The sequence below is a fragment of the Antechinus flavipes genome, chromosome 5, assembly GCF_016432865.1.
Source record: "Antechinus flavipes isolate AdamAnt ecotype Samford, QLD, Australia chromosome 5, AdamAnt_v2, whole genome shotgun sequence".
In the NCBI taxonomy this organism is placed as follows: domain Eukaryota; kingdom Metazoa; phylum Chordata; class Mammalia; order Dasyuromorphia; family Dasyuridae; genus Antechinus; species Antechinus flavipes.
Genome location: NC_067402.1, coordinates 145,596,887 through 145,617,892, shown reverse-complemented (window position 1 = coordinate 145,617,892; position 21,006 = coordinate 145,596,887). Strand labels below are relative to the sequence as shown.

The 21,006-nt window shown below is 32.8% G+C and overlaps 1 protein-coding gene across 2 annotated transcripts in view; it reads right to left on the bottom strand.

The window, feature by feature from the left end:
• The window catches only part of ORC5 (origin recognition complex subunit 5), a 95,886-nt gene that overhangs the window by 9,730 nt on the left and 65,150 nt on the right, over positions 1 to 21,006 (bottom strand). The window contains exon 13 of one of the 2 annotated variants that reach the window (XM_052000351.1): positions 469 to 1,839. The exons of the other annotated variant lie outside the window; for it this stretch is intronic. Within the exon in view, the coding sequence (XP_051856311.1) occupies positions 1,669 to 1,839 (171 nt within the window). The 3' untranslated portion in view covers positions 469 to 1,668. Of the gene's footprint in view, positions 1 to 468; positions 1,840 to 21,006 lie in introns of those variants that run through there. 2 annotated transcript variants of the gene reach the window in all.

Here is a 21,006-nt window from a genome sequence, read left to right as displayed (position 1 = left end):
TTGAGCTTAGATTAAATTCCCATAAGCTAAAATCAATGATCAATGCAGAGATCTAAAAATATAAATACAAATATTCAGAATCTTTGAACTATTCTTGGCATAGGTGTCTTAAGAGCTAACTCTTAAAATGTTCGTTTTACTCTTGATTAAATACTAAAATAAATAAAATATAACATTTCTAGTACTCTTTATCTGTGGAACATTTTCCAATTCTAACTTCTTACAACATCCAACATGTTAGTACTCTCAATATCATTTTACTGTTTTAAAAAAAAAGATATCATTTTGCCAGTTTTCAAAACTTTACTGACAAATATGCAGATAAAGAGAAGGTATATGTCATTGTGTTGTTCCATATCCATAGAATTTCATATTTAGTAAATCTGAAGCAGTTTTTAGAATTGGAAAAGAATATTCTATTGTAATAACTCTGATTATAAATGTCTGCATTAAAATTTCAAAAGAAATTAATATTTTGATTTCTATTAATATTCCAATTTGTCTTGAAACTAAATGCTAAGTGTGAATCTCCATTTTTCAATATAGTAAATACTAGGTAAATCCTCTTTTGGGGTTTTATTAATTTGTAACACACAAGTAGCATATTATGAAACATCTGCACACAAATTTAACTTGGCTGCCTACACTTATCTAAAGCTCTCTGCTACTGGTAGTTAAGTGTGTAGATATTATACAACAATGTAACCAAAAGCAGTTTGAAAGCCAGATGTCATTTAGAAAACACATTTCATGCAAAATTATTACCCAGGACTAGTCTTATAGATTCAAAGACCCCAGTACAGATTATGTTAACATTAAAAAACAAAACAAAACTGTTCTGAGAGACCTAAATTGTTTACATTCTACTCTTTCAAAAATCAGTTAAAAAAAAAGAAAAGAAAAGAAAAGAAAAAGTAGTGCCATTAAGCCAATATGGCACTCCTGAGCAAGTCTATTAGACTTAATAGAAATATGGGAACATGGGGCTTAAAAAAGGAAAGATTTCAAATTGTAAGCAATCATATGGTTTGTAGGAAACAAACCAATGATAAAGCTTAAAACTGACTACTTACCAATGGGGTCACTGGTTGAAACTGAGTCATTCTTAACTGGCAATTTCATAGCAAAAGTTTGTTTCCATTTATTGTCATCCTGTTCTCATTTCCAACATTACTTTGCTATGACAGTTATGGAAATTCTGAATAAAAATTATTTTGCATGTATCCTTGAATTTAGCAGATTATTTCTAAGTTAGAAAGAGGATGAAAGTCAAACAGAAATCTTCACATGTTCTATACTGCCACAATATGGAAGATTACAGCTCTTGACATTACAGTTGAGAAAATTTTATATTAAGGTAAAATAATTCACTTAATATCCAACAACTACATAGTTAAAGGCAGAGTCCATACTAGAATTCAGATGTCCAATGCTTTATTAATAATTTGGTATTTGAGGGAGAATGGACCAAAAGTGATCATTGCACGTGTATTTATTAATTACCCCCAAAATCCACCAAACTGTAACAGAAAATGTAGGTTCTAATTTTTGGCTTTGTCCTAATTGAAAAATTAGGTCAGTTTTACTTTATCTCTATAGAGACTTGCTTAAAATAACAGAATGTTAGGATCAATTTTCCTGATGAGAAAGGAGTAAGATGCTCAAACTTTAGTATGGAAGAGAATTTATTCTACTCCCACAGCATGGAGCATGGTAAGGGGCAATGCAACAGACATACTTACAAAGATGAAAAATATGAAAACGGCAACTAATGGAGATAGTATGGAAGGTCAGGCAAAGAGATGTGCTGTTGGTAGAGCTGTAAAGGATCCAATAGATCTGGAAAGAAATTTGCAATGACATCTCAAGAGTTACTGAACAGTGCATACTTTTCAACTCAGTGACACTATTCACAAGATATATTATCCAAAGGGATCAAAGCACTCACATCTACTAAAATGTTTGTAGCAGCTCTTTTTGTTGTAGCAAAGAACTGAAAACAAAGCAGATGCCTAGCAACTGGTGAATGGCTAAACAAACTGTAGCATATGAACATTATGTAATATTTTCTTTATGAAACGATGATTGTGATGTATTCAGAGAAATCTGAAATTTGTATGAACTGATATAGAATGAGAAGGGGTAGAGTCAGGATACCAATTTATACAATTTACACAAAAACATAAAAAATGTAAAGAGAACAACTTGGAAAGACAATAGAATTATGATCAGTGCAGTAACTAGTTATGATTTTAGGAGACATCATACCATTCGTGTCTAGGCAGAGAGGTGATGAGCTGCAAATAAGATACATGTTTTCAGACATCACCAGCACTATCATTTGTTTCATTTAAATTTACTTATTTGTTCAAAGGGAGAACTACTGAGAAGGTGGGAGTTAGTGAGTTAAGAGAAAAAGAAAGAAAAGAGAATTATTAAAATATTGAAAATATGCATAAGAATGAAAATGTCTTTGTAAAAATGAAAATGTTCCAAAGGAGGCACCACGGGGCAATTTTGTTCCTATGGTGCTAAATATAAAATGCACAGTTTGATCCTTATTCATGTTTGGTAAAGACAAATAAATGAAAAGAGAAAAAAGTAACTGGTTCTGTACAGTATCACATACTGGGGCAGCTAGGTGGCACAATGGATAGAATTTAGGCCTGCAACAAGGAAGAGCCAAACAAGTCCAGACACTTCCGAGCTGTGTGACCCTGGGCAAGTCGCTTAACCCTGTTTGCCTCAGTCTCCTCATTTATAAAATAAGCTGGAGAAGGAAACAGAAAACCACTCCAGTATCTTTGCCAAGAAAACCACAAATGAAATCATAAAGTCAGACAAGTCAGAAATGACTGAATAACAACATAGGCAATGTATAAAGTGCTGGGCCTGCAATCAGGCCCAGTTCAAGTTTAACTACAGATATTTACTGGTTGTGTGACCCTATGCAAGTCATCTAATCTGTTTGCCTTAATCCATTGCAGAAAGAAAAAGCAAACCACTCCAGTGTCTTTGCCAAGAAAAGGCCATGGATAACATGGTCAACAAGGTCACAAAGAGTTGGACTTGACTGAATGAACAAACAACAAAGACAACATACATAAGATGACTTGTGACAAATTTGGGGCAACTCAGTGGCATTGTAGATATAATATCTGTCTGGAGTCAGAAGGACTTGAGTTTAAATCCAGGTTTAGATACGTACTAGTTGTGTGGCCCTGGGCAACTCACTTAACCTTGAACTAGAAAAGGCAGTCACAAATTACTTTAATATCCAAACAAACCCAAATGGAGTCATGAACATTTGAACAGGACTGAAATGATAAAACAATAATAGTAATATCTATGTGTATGTGTGTGTCTACATCCATAGAGATATTATATCTCTATCTATGCGCGCGCGCATGTGTATGTGTGTGTGTGTGTGTGTGTGTGTGTGTGTGTGAGAGAGAGAGAGAGAGAGAGAGAGAGAGTGTGTCTTTTGGAACTATTTTCCCTTTGGAATCTAATTAGTATTTTAACTTCTAGTTCTTGGTAAAAAACTTAACACATACTCTTCCCTCTTAAAAAAACTTATAATTTTAAAATTTTTGTACCCACTGTGTTCCCAGATTTATAATATATGTTATGACTAATGACTGAACTGGGACTACTTGTCCTCAACTAAGGAACATTTACTGATAAATTCATGAATTAATATCTTTTAGAATGACTTCTAGAAGTTAATTTTTTGTTTGCTTAATCAATCAATATTTATTAAACAGCTATCATGTGCTAGGCACTGTGTAAGGAGCTGGATACAAAGACAAAAATGACATAGTCCCTGTTCTCAATAAATTTACATTCAAAATAAACACCTTACACATTGAGGTTGCCTTTAAAAGTACTTTATGAGGTTGGATTCCTGTTAATGAATTTAAGAGGATAGCTTCTTGTAAAATATAAGCATTTTTTTTTCTTATGACAAGTAGTAATAACTAATGAATTTAAGTGAATTTAATTGAAACTCTGGGGTCATAATTTTATAGCATTTGGCCAGAAAGGAATAAAGATATTAGAAAAGCAAAGAGGAGGTATAATGTGAGCTAAAATAAGTGAAAATTACAAAACAGGTCAAAATAAAAATTTACAAATGTGAAAACTGAAACGAATAAGCAGGATCTACTCAACACTATTATATTATGTTAATTGAGGTATCTGATCTTCAGACATTTTCTGGAACTGTTCTAGAATAAACAATTAAAATTGGCCCCCAAAATACTAGTATAGTTGCAGTTTTGTAGCATAAAATAAAAGTGTGTGTAAAGAATTCTACTTCAGAGACTCTACAAATGCCTCTAGATGCCCCTTGCCTGTAAAAGTTTGAATTGCAATGGAAACAGCAGAGGTAAGTTGTTATAAAGCTCTGAGGTTAAGAAAGGTGAGATTAACCAGATGGGTCCACAGGTACTTTCATTATTTTAATCATCTTATACCATCTGGAAGAAACAACAATAACAAACCTAATATATGTAGCCAGCTTATCAGACAAATATTTTAATTAAAGTTTCATCCAAGAGAATTTTTAATATGGTAGAGGGACATTAATGGGATTTTCTACTGGGAGTCTTTATTTTAAAAGCCTTTGGAGAAAAAGGCTCTTTGAGAAATGAACAATCATTAACCCACTGAGATGGCACAGAAATAAACCATTCTTTGGTATTTATCTAGAGAAAAAAAAATCCAATCCTAACTATTCTGGATCAGGTCACAGATCAATTTTGATAGCCAGTTTTTAGGGAAAACATACAAAATGTTAGAATAGAACCAGAAACCATAGACTCCATCTATCAATAATAATTTCTTAAATGATATCTAGGCCAATTTATGAATAGAAAAAAACCCCAAACAATCCTGTCCTCAAAAATGGACTTATACTCCACTAGGAGAAAACACACATATGCATACATATGCATGTGCACACATGTCTTTGTGTGTACATAAATAAAGACAATGGGGGAGGTATTAGCAAGGAAAGTAGCTTCACCTGAGTTTTGAAAGAAATGGGATTCTAAGAGATGACAGTGAGGAAAAAATACAGTCCAGGCATGGAGGGCAGGCAGCCAGTTCAAAGGCATGGAAATTAGATTTGTTATATAGTGTGCAGGAGATTGTAATCATGAGCCTGGAAAGACTGGTTACAATAGGGGATTAAATAAAAACTTTTACTAAGCCCTTTCTGTGCACTAGGTACTGTGCTAAGTGTTAGGGATAAAAATATAAGCAAGTAAAATAGTCCATGCCCTTGAAGAACTTACCTTCTTGGAAAAAAAAAAAATTCTATCATTTAATGAAAAACAACATAGGAGTATTTCCATATAGAAAGCAGAACAGAAAAAGATTATATATGAAAACACTCTTTTGGAGTCATAGTCTTTTGGAGGGTTGGCTGGATCAGGTGGACACCAAAGGTGGAAAGCAGCCTTCACCTCAGAAGTACTGTCTACCAAACTGAAGGTAGGTTTTCAAAGCCACTATGTTCATCTCAGTGTCATGTTCCTGTAAAATTCAAACAGTATGCTAATACCATGCCAGGAAACTGAATTGCTTCCATGTAAACTGTTTTAGGAAGATTCTATCATCTAACATGATAAGGTCCCAGACACTAAGGTCTTTTCCTGCTAAAATACCAGGCTATTAAACTGCAGAGACCGTAACTTTTGAAGGACTAGTGATATTGTTTGAGGACCAATTGTACGTTTTCCTAAAAGATTGTTTTATGGAGAACTCATGTAATGAAGATATTCACATGGTAGTCAGAAGAAGTGATACAAGGTTACTTTCAAGGTCTCTCTGAAGAATTCTGGAAATATTGTATGACATGGGAAGATGCTGGCAAAGGACCATACAGCAGGTTTGTGCCCACATCCAAGAAGAAGCTGTGCTCTATGAACAAAGCAGAAATGCAGTAGTAGCCCAAAAGAAATGTGAGATGTTCAAATTTAAAGACATTTCCATTCCAAATGTTCACATGGACCATTTGTGCCTGACCTGTCATAGAGCATTTTGTTCTTGTTTTGGTCTGATCAGCTATAGTAAGATACACCATACTTTGAATCCAATGTAAGGATTTCACTTTAGTCTTCTTTTTCAGGTTGTTGAAGGACAACAACCAACCAAACAACCACTACATGCAAGACTTGCCAGGTTTCTCTGAATTTGTCTTTTTTGCCATGTAATAATATCCAATTATTCATATATCATAATTTCTTCAGCCACTTTTAACTGATGGGCATCCCCTTTGTTTTCAATCCTTTATTACAAGAAAAAGTACTGCTATAAAATTTTTGTAGAAGGATCTTTTTTCTTTTATTAATAAAAATTTCTTTGGGCTTTTGCCAGGTCAAATGCTATGTAATTTAATGACTTTGGGGGCATAGTTCCAATTTGCTTACTAGAGTAGCTGGATCAATTCACTGTTAAACCAAAAATATTAATTTGTCTGATTTCTCCTTTCCAACAATTGTCAGTTTTCTTTTTTTGTTATCTTTGTCAATATAACAGTTGTAAGATGGAACCTGAGTTATTGTACTTTAATTATTTCTTTAATTATTAATCATTTTTCCAAATGGTGTTGTTTTATAATCTTTGACCACTTTACAAATTTACATTTTCCTTAACATAGGGAAAAGACAACACATAAAGGGATGCTACAAAGGATGTATGCATGTGTGGTGGAGAAATGTATGATCTGGAAACCATCAGAAACTGGCATTGGAAGACTGGTTTCAGGCAAAAGAAATATAAATATCATATAGCAGAGTTCATGATCTCAGGAAGAATCCAGGTTCCAGGGGAATGTGACTTAGGAAAATGGCCACAGGGAAGTTGGAATGACTTGAAAATGACTAGAACATTGATATAGTCAGATGTATGCTTTAGGAAAAATCACTTTTTCAATTATTTGGAGGATGGGCAAGAGAAGGGGAAAACTTAAGGCAGGGATACCAATATGCTAGTAGAAACTGCAAGCTGAAAACAGAGAGACAAGAACCTCAAATGAATAGACTACCCTAACTCTTGACATCTTTTTATTGGTTCTGCTGTGCAATTAGATTCTACAACTTCCTTTTTCTTTATTAGAATTCTAATACTGCATTAAGGCTTTTTTTTTTTTTTTTTTTTGGCACTAGGGCAAATTTCATCCCTAGAACAAAATCCCACAACTCTATCCTACTTTCTGGCTCTGTGATGGAGGGAGAAAAGGCAAAGAAACAATGCTACAGAAAGTTTGCTATGAGACTCAAATAAATCATTGTATCCAGTATATTTATAGATAAAAACTGGAAGGAAAACAGAAAGTGCCACAAAATGGAAATAGCTTTGTCAGAGTTTCTATAGTGATCTATTCTCATCATCAAAGAGAATGGAGATACCACACTTGGAATCAAATAGGAGGAAGTGAAAATGGCACTTTCTAAAAAGATAAAATTGTGAAAAGAGGCTGGATCAGACTAAAAACATACAAAAGAAATCTGTAGTTTATGTATTTCATGATAAAATTTTGAAAGCACTCAGTGCACTATTTTTTACAAAAAAAAAAAAAAAATCAGGTGACCACGTTCATTTTTATTTTAAAATTATAGTTTAAGGTGGATATGTCTTCTCTTATTCTTTTCTCTATTGCTCTAATTTTCTTTTCTCTTTATTAGTTTTCTCTACCTCTTTTCAAACTAAATCCTTTTACTTAAATCAACAACATAGGAATAAAATTTGCTTTTCATCAACTTCACAGTGATATTTTGAAGACCTGTATTTGTGAATGTTTTCAGTGTACTTGGGGGAAAAAAGTCCCCAACATTATAATAATGACAAAATATTAATATATGATATATGATATATATAGAATGCTTTATTTTTTAGATTCTCCCCTTTAAATCTGGCCTTGTTTAATGCCATATGACTTTAAATTAGAACAGAACACACTAAATACCTAATGATAAGAATTTATAATCATTTCATTTAGTCATTTCATTGTTTTAAAATGAGAATACTGTTAGATGAATAATCATAAAAACACTATTTTAGAAAAAAAATGTTATTCTTCAAACTCAACAGGGCATTTTAACATGGTTTCCATGATCTTACTTTAAATGCAAAAAGTAAAATTCGTCTAGTTAGGCACTACATAAAATTTAGATTACTGAATGAAACTTTTTCATCTAGGATAAAATTTAATTTTAAAAAAAATCTGGTCCACAAATTCAATATCACCAGGAATTTGGAAAATTAGTATGACAATTACTTTACAGCTCTGTGTTTCCTAAATGAGCAACTACCTATTGTGCATAAGATAGCAAATATTTAAAGCATGTTTAAAATATGTGATACAACCTAGACAATCAACTAAAAAAACTATTAGAACTAATCCACAACTTTAGAGAAGTTTGCAGGATACAAAATAAATCCACATAAATCATCAGCATTTTTATACATCACTAATAAAATCCAACAGCAAGAGATACAATTTAAAATAACTGTCAATAGGATAAAATATTTGGGAATCTATCTGCTAAGGGAGGGTCAGGAACGATATTAGCAAAATTACAAAACACTTTCCATACAAATAAAATCAGATCTAAGCAAATGGAAAAATATCAAGTGCTCTTGGATAGGTTGAGCAAATATAATAAAGATGACAATACTACCTAAACTAATGTATTTATTTAGTGCTTTATCAACCAAACTATTTTACTGACCTAGAAAAAACAACAAAATTCATCTGGAAGAACAAAAAGACAAGAATTTCAAAGGAATTAATGAAAAAAAAAAAAAAGCAATTGAAGGTGGTCTAGATATACCAGATCTAAAACTACATTATAAAGCAGCAGTCACCAAAACTATTTGGTTCTGGCTAAGAAATAGAACAGTTGATCAGTGAAAAAGGTTAAGTTCACAGAACAAAATAGTCAATAACTATAGTAATCTAGTATTTGACAAACCCAAAGACCCCAGCTTTTGGGATCAGAATTCACTATTTGACAAAAACTGCTGGGAAAATTGGAAACTAGTATGGCAGAAACGAGGCATTGACCCACACCTAACACTGTATATCAAGATAAGGTTGAAATGGGTTCATAATCTAGACATAAAGAATGACATTATAAACAAATTAGAAGAACATAGGATAGTTTATCTCTTAGATCTGTAGAGGAAGGACTTTGCAACCAAAGAAGAACTAGAGATCATTACTGATCACAAAAAAGATACTTTGATTATATTAAATTTCTATACAAACAAAACTAATGCAGACAAGATTAGAAGGGAAGCAATAAACTGGGAAAAATTTTTTTACATTCAAAAGATTTGATAAAGGTCTCATTTCTAAAATACGTAGAGAATTGACTCAAATTTATAATAATTCAAGCCATTCTCCAACTGATAAATGGTCAAAGGAAATGAAGAATTTGATGAAGAAATTGAAAGTATTTGTAGTGATATGAAAAGGTACTCCAAATCACTATTGGTCAGAGAAATGCAAATTAAGACAACTCTGAGATACCACTACACACTTGTCAGATTGGCTAAGATGACAGGAAACTATAATGACCAATGTTGGGATGTGGAGAAACTGGGACACTGATACATTGTTGGTGGAACTGTGAACGAATCCAACCATTCTGGAGAGCAGTTTGGGAACTATGATCAAAAAGTTATCAAACTGTGATACCCTTTGATCCAGCAGTGTTTCTACTGGCATTATACCCCAAAGGGATTTTAAAGGAGGGAAAGGGACCCGCATATGCAAAAATGTTTGTGGCAACCCTCTTTGTAGTGGCAAGAAATTGGAAACTGAGTGGATGCCCATCAATTGGAGAATGGCTAAATAAATTATGGTATATGAATGTTATGAATATTATTGCTCTGAAACACCCACCAGGACGATTTTGGAGCGGCCTAGAGAGACTTACATGAACTGATGAGCAAAAGAAGGAGATCATTATATGCGGCAACAAGACTATACAACAATCAATTCTGATGGACATGGCTCTCTTCAACATTAAGATGATTCAAACAGCTTCACTTGTTCACTGATGAAGACAGCTATCTACTTCCAGAGAGAGAGTCATGGGAACTGAGTGTGGAACACAATACAGTATTCTCACTCTCTCTGTTGCTGTTTGCTTATATTTTGTTTTCTTTATTTTTTCTTCCTTCTTTTTTTGACTTTTCTTGTGAAGCAAGAAAACTGTATAAATATGTATACAAATATTGGATTTTTAATATATATTTTAATATATTTAACATGTATTGGACTACCTGCCAGCTAAGGGAGAGGGTAGGGGGGAAGGAGGGGAAAATTAAAAAAAAAATTTTTTTTGCAAGGATCAATTTGAAAAATTACCCATGCATATGTTTTGTAAATAAAAGGCTTTAATCAATAAAATAAAATATGTATTACAATGTTGACTTCACTGAATGATAAGGTTAGAAACCAATGAGTAAACTAAAATAATGAAATTTTTTGTTCTCTATTTTAATTTTGTTCCTCAAACAGAAATTCTTTTTATTTCATTTCCCATGTAAAACTGATTTCCTTAAATGCTATTTTTGATTTAATGTGTCCTCTGAACTCCATTGAGGCCAAAAATGTTTACTATAGAATCAAGAATATGAAAAAAGTTTGATGAATGCATTTATGAGAACTGAAGCACAGAAATTAAAATTCAATTAAAATGTTGTTTAATATAGCTAAGTTTAACATCTCAAAGAGTTTCATAAATCAATTTTATAACTAAGATATTAATTATTGAAATTCACATAATAGCTAAACACTCAAACCACAAATAATTTCATAGAAGCAAAGTATAACAGACCAAGAAAAGGAATTTTGGTATACCACATTTATTGCATTAAAATTATGATTGATTGATGGATTTTCTGAAGCAATTGGGGTTTAAGTGGCTTGTCCAGCGAGACATAGCTAGGAAGTTACGTGTCAGAGGCTACATTTGAACTCAAGTCCTCCTGATTTCAAGGCTGGTGGGTACCACTGTACCAGCTAGCTGCCCCAAAATTATGATTTATTCTTAACAAATCCATGTTGTCTCATGAAGGTTGCCTGGGAACTCGAAGGGAAAAATCTTTGGGAATAATTACTCTCTCTTGCTATTGAGTAAGTCTTATCTAGTTGTCTCCTTCAAAGGCCCTAACTATTCTGTGGCCTTAGACACATTTTTATTCCAGTGCATAGTAGCTTTCTCTTTCACTTACTTTAATGTTAGTATATTCTTTTGAATGTTACTAGGCTACCTGTCTCAATAAATATTTCACTCTATCTGTTACATATACCTGAAGAAACAAGTGACAGTGACAGGTCTAAAGAAAGGTCTGGCTAAGTGAAAAGACTGAAAAAACACTACAAAAATATTTAGAGAACTGATGGATAGAGAAAGTAAGAAAAAGCAGAGGACTAGGGAATTTGACCCTTGAATACAATGGTGAAGTCATTTTTGGAGACCTTATTTGGGAGGCCTGATATGATATGGTGAGCAATGTGTTCTTTTAATATACTTAGTAAACTTAGTTTAGTTATACATGATATTTAGAGACATATAAGAGAATGGGAAGAAAGAGGGGAGGGAGAGAGAAGGAGAATGAGTGGGAGAAGGAGAGCCAGAGCCAGAGAGACAGACAAACAGAGAGACCAACAAGGCCCCTAAAATAGGGAAGCTAATCCAAAGAAGAATCATGGAGGGAAACACATTATTTAAACTTTACCATATTGAACTTAAGTTGAAAACTGACTATTTTGTTTGAGATGATTAATAAAGATTACTTGATTAAAACCTAGAGATAAATTATCAGACAGCTAGAAAGGTACTGTGTAGAGATGGATCGGAGTTCAAAGAATATATTACACAAATGTCATCAAATCTGGGGCAAATTTATTTCTTCTAAGTAGAGATATATCTGTTGATGCAGAGACTGAAAAATTTTTTTATTAGCACCTAATTTCACATCAATTTTTATAACGTTTGAACTACATAATCATAGAACTTTAGATTTAGTCATTTTAAGACAAATTCTTTATAAGAAAGAAAAAATTAAATATGAAGGACTGACAAATTAATAATGAATGAGTATGCAATATTCCATACCAGAATGAGTGCAGTTATGTATTTCATTGTCTATTCTCTGGGACCTACACTTGAACTCTGATTGCCTTTTACTGTTATTTTCATTTATTTATTGGAGCCATTATGCATATTATTTTTCTAATTCTGTATTAGACAAACAAGCAATTTCATATTTTTCTGAATTCCATTCTATGACTATGTCCAAGTCATTTACCAACTGATGGATGCCTACTTTATTTCAAGTGCCTTGCTAACACCAAAAGTATTAGGGAAAAAAGAGACTTTTGCAGGGGGGGGGGGGGGCGGCAGAGGGGGCAGCGGAGGGAGCGAGGAGGGAGGTAGTGTTTGACCATTTTGGTATGTAGGTATGTATGTATATGTGTGTATACACACACACACACACAAATATATATGTATATATGTATATAGTGGGATTCATGGGTCAAAAGCTATGAACAGTTTAGTGATTCTCTGCTGCAAATTGTTTTCCAGGATTACTGGATCAAATTACAGCTCTAGCAACAGTATGTCAATGTCTGTCTCTCCACAACTTCTCCAATACCAACTATTTCCATATTTCGTCATCTTTACGAAACTGACAGAACCTCGAAGTTTAATTTTCATTTCTCTTAATAATGATCTGTAGCATTTTTTATGTGATGGTTGTTCATCTGAATATCTTTTGAAAACTGTTCATTTCTTTTGATCACATAGGGACTCACTCTTGGTCATATATTATTGCCAATTCCATATATTGTGGATATTAGACTTTTATTAGAAACATTTGATAAAAAATGATGATTATTTTTAAAGGAACTTTTAAACTTTGAATTTTAAAAGGCATTTAAAAAACCTTTCTGACTGTTCTAAATTGAAGGTATTTTTTGAGAATTTAAAAAGTCATATTTTAACACAAAAACTAACAATAAACTGCTTTTTATTCACAAATAATGAGGTATTTTTGAAAAAATTTGAAGAAAATTTTCTGAAAATTCTTTAGCACAAATACTAAAAACCATTCCAATAACTGGAGTATTAGAGGACAAATTATCAACAAACAAAAAGTATAAATACAAAACATTTTGTGCCTATTTATTGAAGAACTGGGATCATTCTAATTTCACTACAGATCCATTATTTTTTTCTTTAGTATTTTTATCCTTTGAAAATTTATTCTTTTGTCAATAATTTTCAAATTTTAAGGGAGTGAACACTGCTTTCCACAGCTGCCTTATTTGTCTATTAATCTATGCCAAGCTCTGTTGCTTCCAATTCAAATGACTGAAAAGCAACACAGGGGGGTGGATGATCTTGTTCAAAGTAGGAATCTAGAAGCAGGTCTAAACTAGAAGTAAAAAAAAAAAAAAAAAAACTTATATCCTGAATTTCATTCTCTTTCATTCCATTTTTTTAGTCATATTTCCTTATAATTTTCAGAAAAGAAATTGTATTTGTACCTGAAGAACAATTTTGTCTATTCTTTTCCTGGATATAGGATTTATATTACACTAATTATATGCACTTTATTTAAAAATTTAATTCAAACTACTTATTGCATTGTTTCTGTGAAAACTGACTCTAAAATCATTATTCAAGCATTAATAAATAAATCAAAACTCTTGTATGCAGAATAATTTTAGATATTTAATGTTTAAATGGGGCTATGCAATATTTGCTTAATTAATCTTTGCTCTATTAACAGATATACCAGATGTACTATTATGTTCTTTGTTCTCATCTAAGTAGGGGATGAGCTGATTAGTTATCTCTAAACAATAGGAGTTCATGTACCACAGTGAGGATTTCCCCCCCCTTAATCTGAGAGGCAATCACTAACAAGCTTCAGCTGGAAATGCTTGTTGTAAACACAGTGTGAACCTGCTCCTGGACTAATAAATGATGTTCCTTCTGTTAACAGAAGCAAATCAATTTTCAACTGTAATTAATTTTTTACACACTCATTTTTGTATTCTCATATTAGTATATTAAATCAATTTTTTTTATCAAACCTTGTACACTAAGCCATATACTAAGCTTTGAAATATGTTCAAAATTCCAATGTTAAATGATTTAAATAAAATGTAACATTTTATACAAACACACATAATCCAAAGAGAATTACACCTGATCTCATTTCAGCATAGGACAGTATCATATCTATCTATAGAGACTTATCACAACTGGGAGTGGAGGGAGGTGGGGAAGAGGACATGTAAATAAAGGTCATTGTTATGGTGAATTCAGAGAGATATTAATTCATTAACACATAACAGAAGCAGGATAGGTGATGGTTCCAGACTCAGCCACTTTTAGGATGCGGCTTATGCTTGTGAACTACTGTGAAAGTAGAAATTACATCTTTCATTAACAAAAGCTTTCTGCATTAACCAACTATCATGCTCCTCTCAGCCCTTCATCACTATATAGGCCCAAGTAAGTGAGAAGCTACTGCTAACATCAGCGCAGCCCAGATTTCTGCCAAAACTTTGGCTCCTCACTAGGACTATGTCAGAAAGGGATGGTGAAAAGGTGATAAGGCTGCCTAGGTCCAGAGTTTAGTCTTCTCAACTAATCTATACCAAATGATAAAAAAAGAAGAGTAATAAAGCTCTGAACCAATTCTTGCTCAAATTAGTGGCCTCCATTATATGACCTTGCCCACAAAGCATTACCATCAACTCTGCTACTTGTTCCCATGTTAAAGAAACTCTGTAAGATCATTTCTCCTTTCTTCCTTATATTCCTTTTGGAGGGCCATTTCTAGTCATCCTCACCTCTATCTGGTCATTGATCCAAATGGATCCAGAGGAGAAAGGAACTTGTACAATCCTCCCACATTCAAATCCGATTCACTTGCCCATTCCTCCAGATGAATAAATCCTATTAAAATGCTTGTTATCATTGCCAACTTCAGGATTACTATTCTTCCTTTATAAAATGGATCAGTACCTGGCTATTTTCTTCTTCATCTAAATCTTGCTCTTATACCTAAGAGACCTAATTATCACACTCATGTCTTCCCTGGTCTTTCTCCCTATTTTACATTTTGAAACTTCTCAATCTCTTTATTTCTACCTTTCATAAAGACATTCTCAATGGTGGAACCAGAAGCACCTCCAGACTGCTTCACACAGGAATCAAGCATGTTCCTGGCATGCCCCCTGCACTTTGGTACAGCTTAGTACTAATGGGGTTGCAGACTTTTTCCAATTCTGCTGATACTCAAATTCTTCCTTCTTGATGATCTGGTTCTTATCCAGGCAAGTGATTATTTTATTACATTTGTCAAGAATTTTCTGTTGTCTTCATCACTGCTTCTGCCTTGCAGTTTTTCATCTTCTACAGTAGCATTCATGTTGAAAATAAAAGATTCAAAAGAATTCTTGAAAGACACTTTGTCTCTCTGCTTCTTATCTTAAGCCTTCTGTTTCTTAGCCTGCTGGAATATATAGTCAATGTCTTCTTTTCTCAGACCACCTTTGTCATTGGTGATGGTGATCTTATTCTCCTTGCCTGTGCTCTTATCCACAAGAAAAACATTGCAGATATCATTTGCATCAATGTCAAATGTTACCTCAAAATAAAAAACACATATGGGGGGAGGGAGATTCCTATGAAGTCAAACTTGGCAAGCAGATTCTTACCTTTTGTCATTGTACTTTCACTTTCACAAACCTGAATATGAACACCTGGCTGGTTGTCTGAGAAGGCACTAAAAAGCCTACATCTCCTTGGTGGTATTACATTTCATCACAATGTCTTAACTCCACCAGCAGTTTCATTTCCAAGAGAAAGAGGAGTTACATCCAACAGCAACAAGTTCTGCACATTCTCAGATTTATCTCCAGAAACAATGACAGCCTGGAACAGTTACACCACAGGCAATAGAATTCACACTCTTATTGAGCTTCTTGTTATGAAGAAGTCCTGCAGAAATTCCAAGATTTGGGGGATTCAAGTGGAACTAACTACCAAGACAATGTCATGGACCTGTGATTTCTCTAAGGCATTTCTTAGGACCTTTGCCTTTACAGGGTCCAATGTGCCATGAAAAGGTCAGCAATCCACTCTTCAAAATGGACCTAGGAAGGAGGCATAGATGCTAGTACCTTCACAGAGGGAATCTCAATAACGGTCTGGTTACTGGAAGAGATCAAGCACTTTGCATTTCACAAATGACAGCCCTCCTTTCCTCACTGATGTCTTTCTTGTGCTTTTGCAATGAAATGGCTGATCATGCTACCCCTTCTTACTATCCCTTTGTGATCCTACTCTGGATGTCACCATAAGCTACAAATTTCCACTTTTGTAATGTTAAAAGTTAACAATAAGACCGATAAAAATCTTAATATTTCAAACAATAGTTTAAGTGTTTTATACTATAAATCTATCATATAATGTTTTAAATTACTGGCCCGTCTAATTCTGTAAAGTTCCCTTTAGGTCACTGAAAAAGACCAGCCAATCTTCTCAAGAGTAAATCTCTCCCTGTACCAAATATGTTTTGATTTTTGTCAAAACAGAGAATACTAGATTTAGAATCAGAAGATCCAGATTCACATGACAGCTCTTGCTAGCTCTGAGAGTTTTGTCTGTTACTCAACTTTTTTTAAGCCACATTTTCCTCATCAGTAAAAGAGAATCAATAATTTTTATCCCTATATCACAGAAATGTGAAACTTTAAGATGCTTTGGAAACAATTATATACATACACATGTTTTTAAGTGTTATGTTACTATAAACTATTATCTTAACCCATAAGTTCAGAATAATATTAAAAAGACTTAAAATGTACCAAAAATATTTCAATAAATCTGGCAGAATTAACAAATAACACTTTCTTCCCAATAGAGAACTTTTCATAAGCTAACTTTCTGTAGAAAGGGGTAGAAGAAAGGGTTAGGAGTAGAAAGCATAAAGGAGGAGAAGACAAATTTCTGTATTGGATACTAAGGAACTTAATTTTTAGAGCTCAAAATTATACTTGCCAGTTCATTAACTGCTTGTTAAAATTCATTAACTGATTGAAATTTGTAACTTGGACAGAAGAAGTTTACTATTTTGTTCACATAACATTTGTTTCTCAGATTAATGTCACTGTCTACAAACACCGAAATCATATACTTTCCTGAAATTCACAGAATCCTAGAGCTAAAAGAGGACATCCAGTCCATCTTGCCATAAGATCTTTGACAAATGGTCAGTTATCTGTATGTATCCACTAGGAATACATCCAGTAAAATGGAGCCACTACCTTATGTTAGTGCATATTCTACTTTTGAATTTTCCTCTTCAATAAGACATTTTTTTGCTTGCATTAAATCAATATTTGACTCTGTATAATTTACTCCCACTGGTCCCAATTTTTCATTTTGGGGACAATCAGAATAAAGCTCATTACTTTTTCATACAACAAGCCTTCACATACTGAAAGACCACACAGATATGTCCCCCTTCTCCAAATGTTTTCTTCTTCCAGCTAAACAAACTCTCACACATGATTTCCAGCTCTTGTCACATCCTTGTTACCTTAGCTTTGTCTTGTCAAGGTATCTGCCAAAATGTAGGCAACTTAAGATCTATTCACATGTAATACTTTACCCAACTCATGGACTCTTCTTTGCTTTGAACATTGTACGAAGAAAGACTGTGATGGGGAAAGTATAACAACAGACAGAAAGCTGGTCTTTAAAGCCCCAGGCTCAAATTCATCTCCTGACATATATTAGATGTGTGACCACAGACAAGAAATGGAATCCTATGGCAATTCATTAAGAGTATATAGTTACATACAAGATTATGTGATGATCAACGGTAATGGACTTGGCAACAGTGAGATGATTCAAGTCAATTCCAATTCCAATAAACTTGTGGTGGAGAGAGCTATCTGAATCCAGGGACAGGACTATGAGGACTGAATGTGGATCACAACATAGTATTTTCACCTTTTGTTATTTGTTTTCTTTCTTTCTCTTTTTTTTTTCCTTTTTGACCTGATTTTTCTCATGCAGCATGATAAATGTGTAAATATGTTTAACCTATGATGTGTAGGGGAAGGGGAAGGAGGAAGGGAGAAAGAAAAATCTGGAACACAATGTCTTACAAGGGTGAATGTTGAAAACTGTCTTTGCATGTATTTTGAAAAATAAAAAGCTATTTTTAAAAAAAAAGACTACATAGTTGCAGTATGGATTCCCCTAAACTAATGAAATCATAAGTTTGGATTAATAGTACTTGCCCTGTGCCCACAGAATTACATTGGCTTTTTTGCATATTCTGCAACACTACTGACCCATATTTAGCTTATACACTTTCACTAAATGGCTGTTTTAGAAAAGATGGTGTAATGAAAAGAGTGATTCATATACTTAAGAGTCAAGAGCTTTGTATCTGAATCTTGCTATTGATATTTATGTGTCACATAATCATAAGCAAGTCACTTAACTGTTAAGCTGTTTCCACATCTGTAGATTCCTCACAGCATTGTTAAGAGGAAAATACTTTTGAAACCTTAAAGCATGTTTAAAAAAAAGTGATTACAATTATTTTAGTTATATCTTCCTATTCTATCTTAACTCAGGGAATTATTTTGAACCATAGACATTTATGCTTAAAATTTTTAACAAAAATTAAAAAAACAACAAAAAAATCATCAAACATTAGCATTTCAGTGTACAGAACAAAAAACTTGTACATAAAACTTTAAGATTTTATTATAGCTTTTCTAGTATAGCAATGTAAAAATGGTAAAGACAAAAGTATCTCTTCAGAACTTTTTATATTTTTTGTTCTTTTCCTATTAAATTTTGACATATTATATTCATTATAATTTGAAATCCCTATTATTTTTCAAATTGATCTCACTCTATCGGATATAAAATACTACAACTAAGCTACCTGGAATTTTCTATATAACTTAATATATTTATGTAGCCAAACTTATTTTTTAAATCTGGGAAAGTTGTCTTAAATAAAATGTATTCTATGTTTTTAGTAAAGAATTTTTTTTTTACTTTTTTCTTTAGTTATTGACTTTCCAGTCAATATTTATTTAATCATATATTATTTATTTATTATTTAATTTTATTTATTTATTTAATCATATAAACAGTTTAATGTTTAAGGTTATATTTACTTTAATAGTTTACATTCATTTTTACACTTAAATACCTGTAGAATCCATCACCATTTTAGTACTACCAAACCTCTTATTTTTAAACTCTTCCTTATGCTTTCAAGACAAAATGTGCCATGTAAAAGAAAATTTACTAGCATTGAATACATTTCCCATAAAGTTATGAATGTATATTGATATATGTGAACAATATATTTGGTATATTTATTAGAAACAATCCTTGGCTTTGAGAGTAGCAGCTATAAAATACTGCCTAAGGGAAAGAATAGTTACTGACATAGTATTCTTATAGTGAAGCTGGAAACATAATTTATGTAACTTTTTTTTTCATCCCTAAGGCATTATCTTACATGTCACCTTTGAGTTATGGGTCCATTTTTTAGACTCAAGCAAAAAACAACTTTGGAGAAAAGCCTTGATGCATTATCATCATCACAAAGGGGAAGCTGCTATACCTGAAGGATCTTAAGATTAAATTCAGAAAAGGCTACCAAAATAGGCACAAATATTCCTTAAAACAAGCAAACAAACAAAAACAAACAAAAATCCCACAAAGCTTTTTTTTCTAGCTAAAGGGATCAAATAAATGGTAATGCTATATGATCTGTAGTAATAATTGACAATCGGCATTGTAAGTGTTACTTTAGTGCTACCAAATAGGGATACAAGTCGATTTTTTGTACTCTTACATAAAGCATTCCAAAATAATTTTTTAAAACCACAGAAATAGGCACTTTACCTGAGATTAGACTATAGGATTTCTCTAGTGGTGGTACAGTAATATACAACAAAACCAGTTGTAGTGAAAGACATTTAGGAATTTAATTTACTGCACCACTGGAGACAGAGCATTGTTTTGGTGATGCTCTTTACATACTGAAGAGATAATATGTCTCTATCAAGTAGCATTCATTCTGTTCTATTCATCAGTGAAGAAGTTATTAAATAAGATCCTTTTAAATTTTTTAAATGGTGACTGGAAGTGACTGGAAAATATCAAGTCCTTCTGAGATTCACAAATTTAAGATAAGCAAGGTTTTGGTTGAGTATTTTGGAAATATTATGCTGTATGTTGTGTTTATGTATATGAATATATTTTAATCCTGAGTTCTAAAAGAAATCTAAAGATCCCCAGGGCAAAAAGACCAATGATAGCCATACCACTTTAAAATGATATTAAATATTGGGGTTTTGATGTGGGGGAAAAGCTTCTTCCAAGCTGAAGGTATGATAACTCAATTCAATAAACGTTAATGCAACATTTAGGTGCAAATCAGTTTACACGAGCATGATAACATTCAATGTTAAATTGCTGAGAATTTTACCATTTACCCAAGTAAATACCCACTTAATTCTTATAACAATGTTGCTTGGGATTATAATTATGAGAACAATTTATTTTTATTTCATGAAATTCAGTTATCTTTTGAACCACAAAGAATTGAGCCATAAAAATATACAATATGCAATCAAATTTTTTTAAAAAATGCATTGAGTCACCCTTCTCATGCTCCAGATATATGATTTCAATGGTGTAGACAAATTCCTGTGTGGAAAATCTTTCCACTGATAAAGATCAGTAATTCATTTATCAGACATTATCCTCAAAAACTTCCTACACACTGAAAAGTTAAGTGACTTGCTGAGATCATAAATATCAGAAGCAGGCCTTTCATCCAAGTCCTTCCTGACTCTAACATTAGACTTCTATCCACTATACCACATTGCCTAAGATACATAATTTTGAT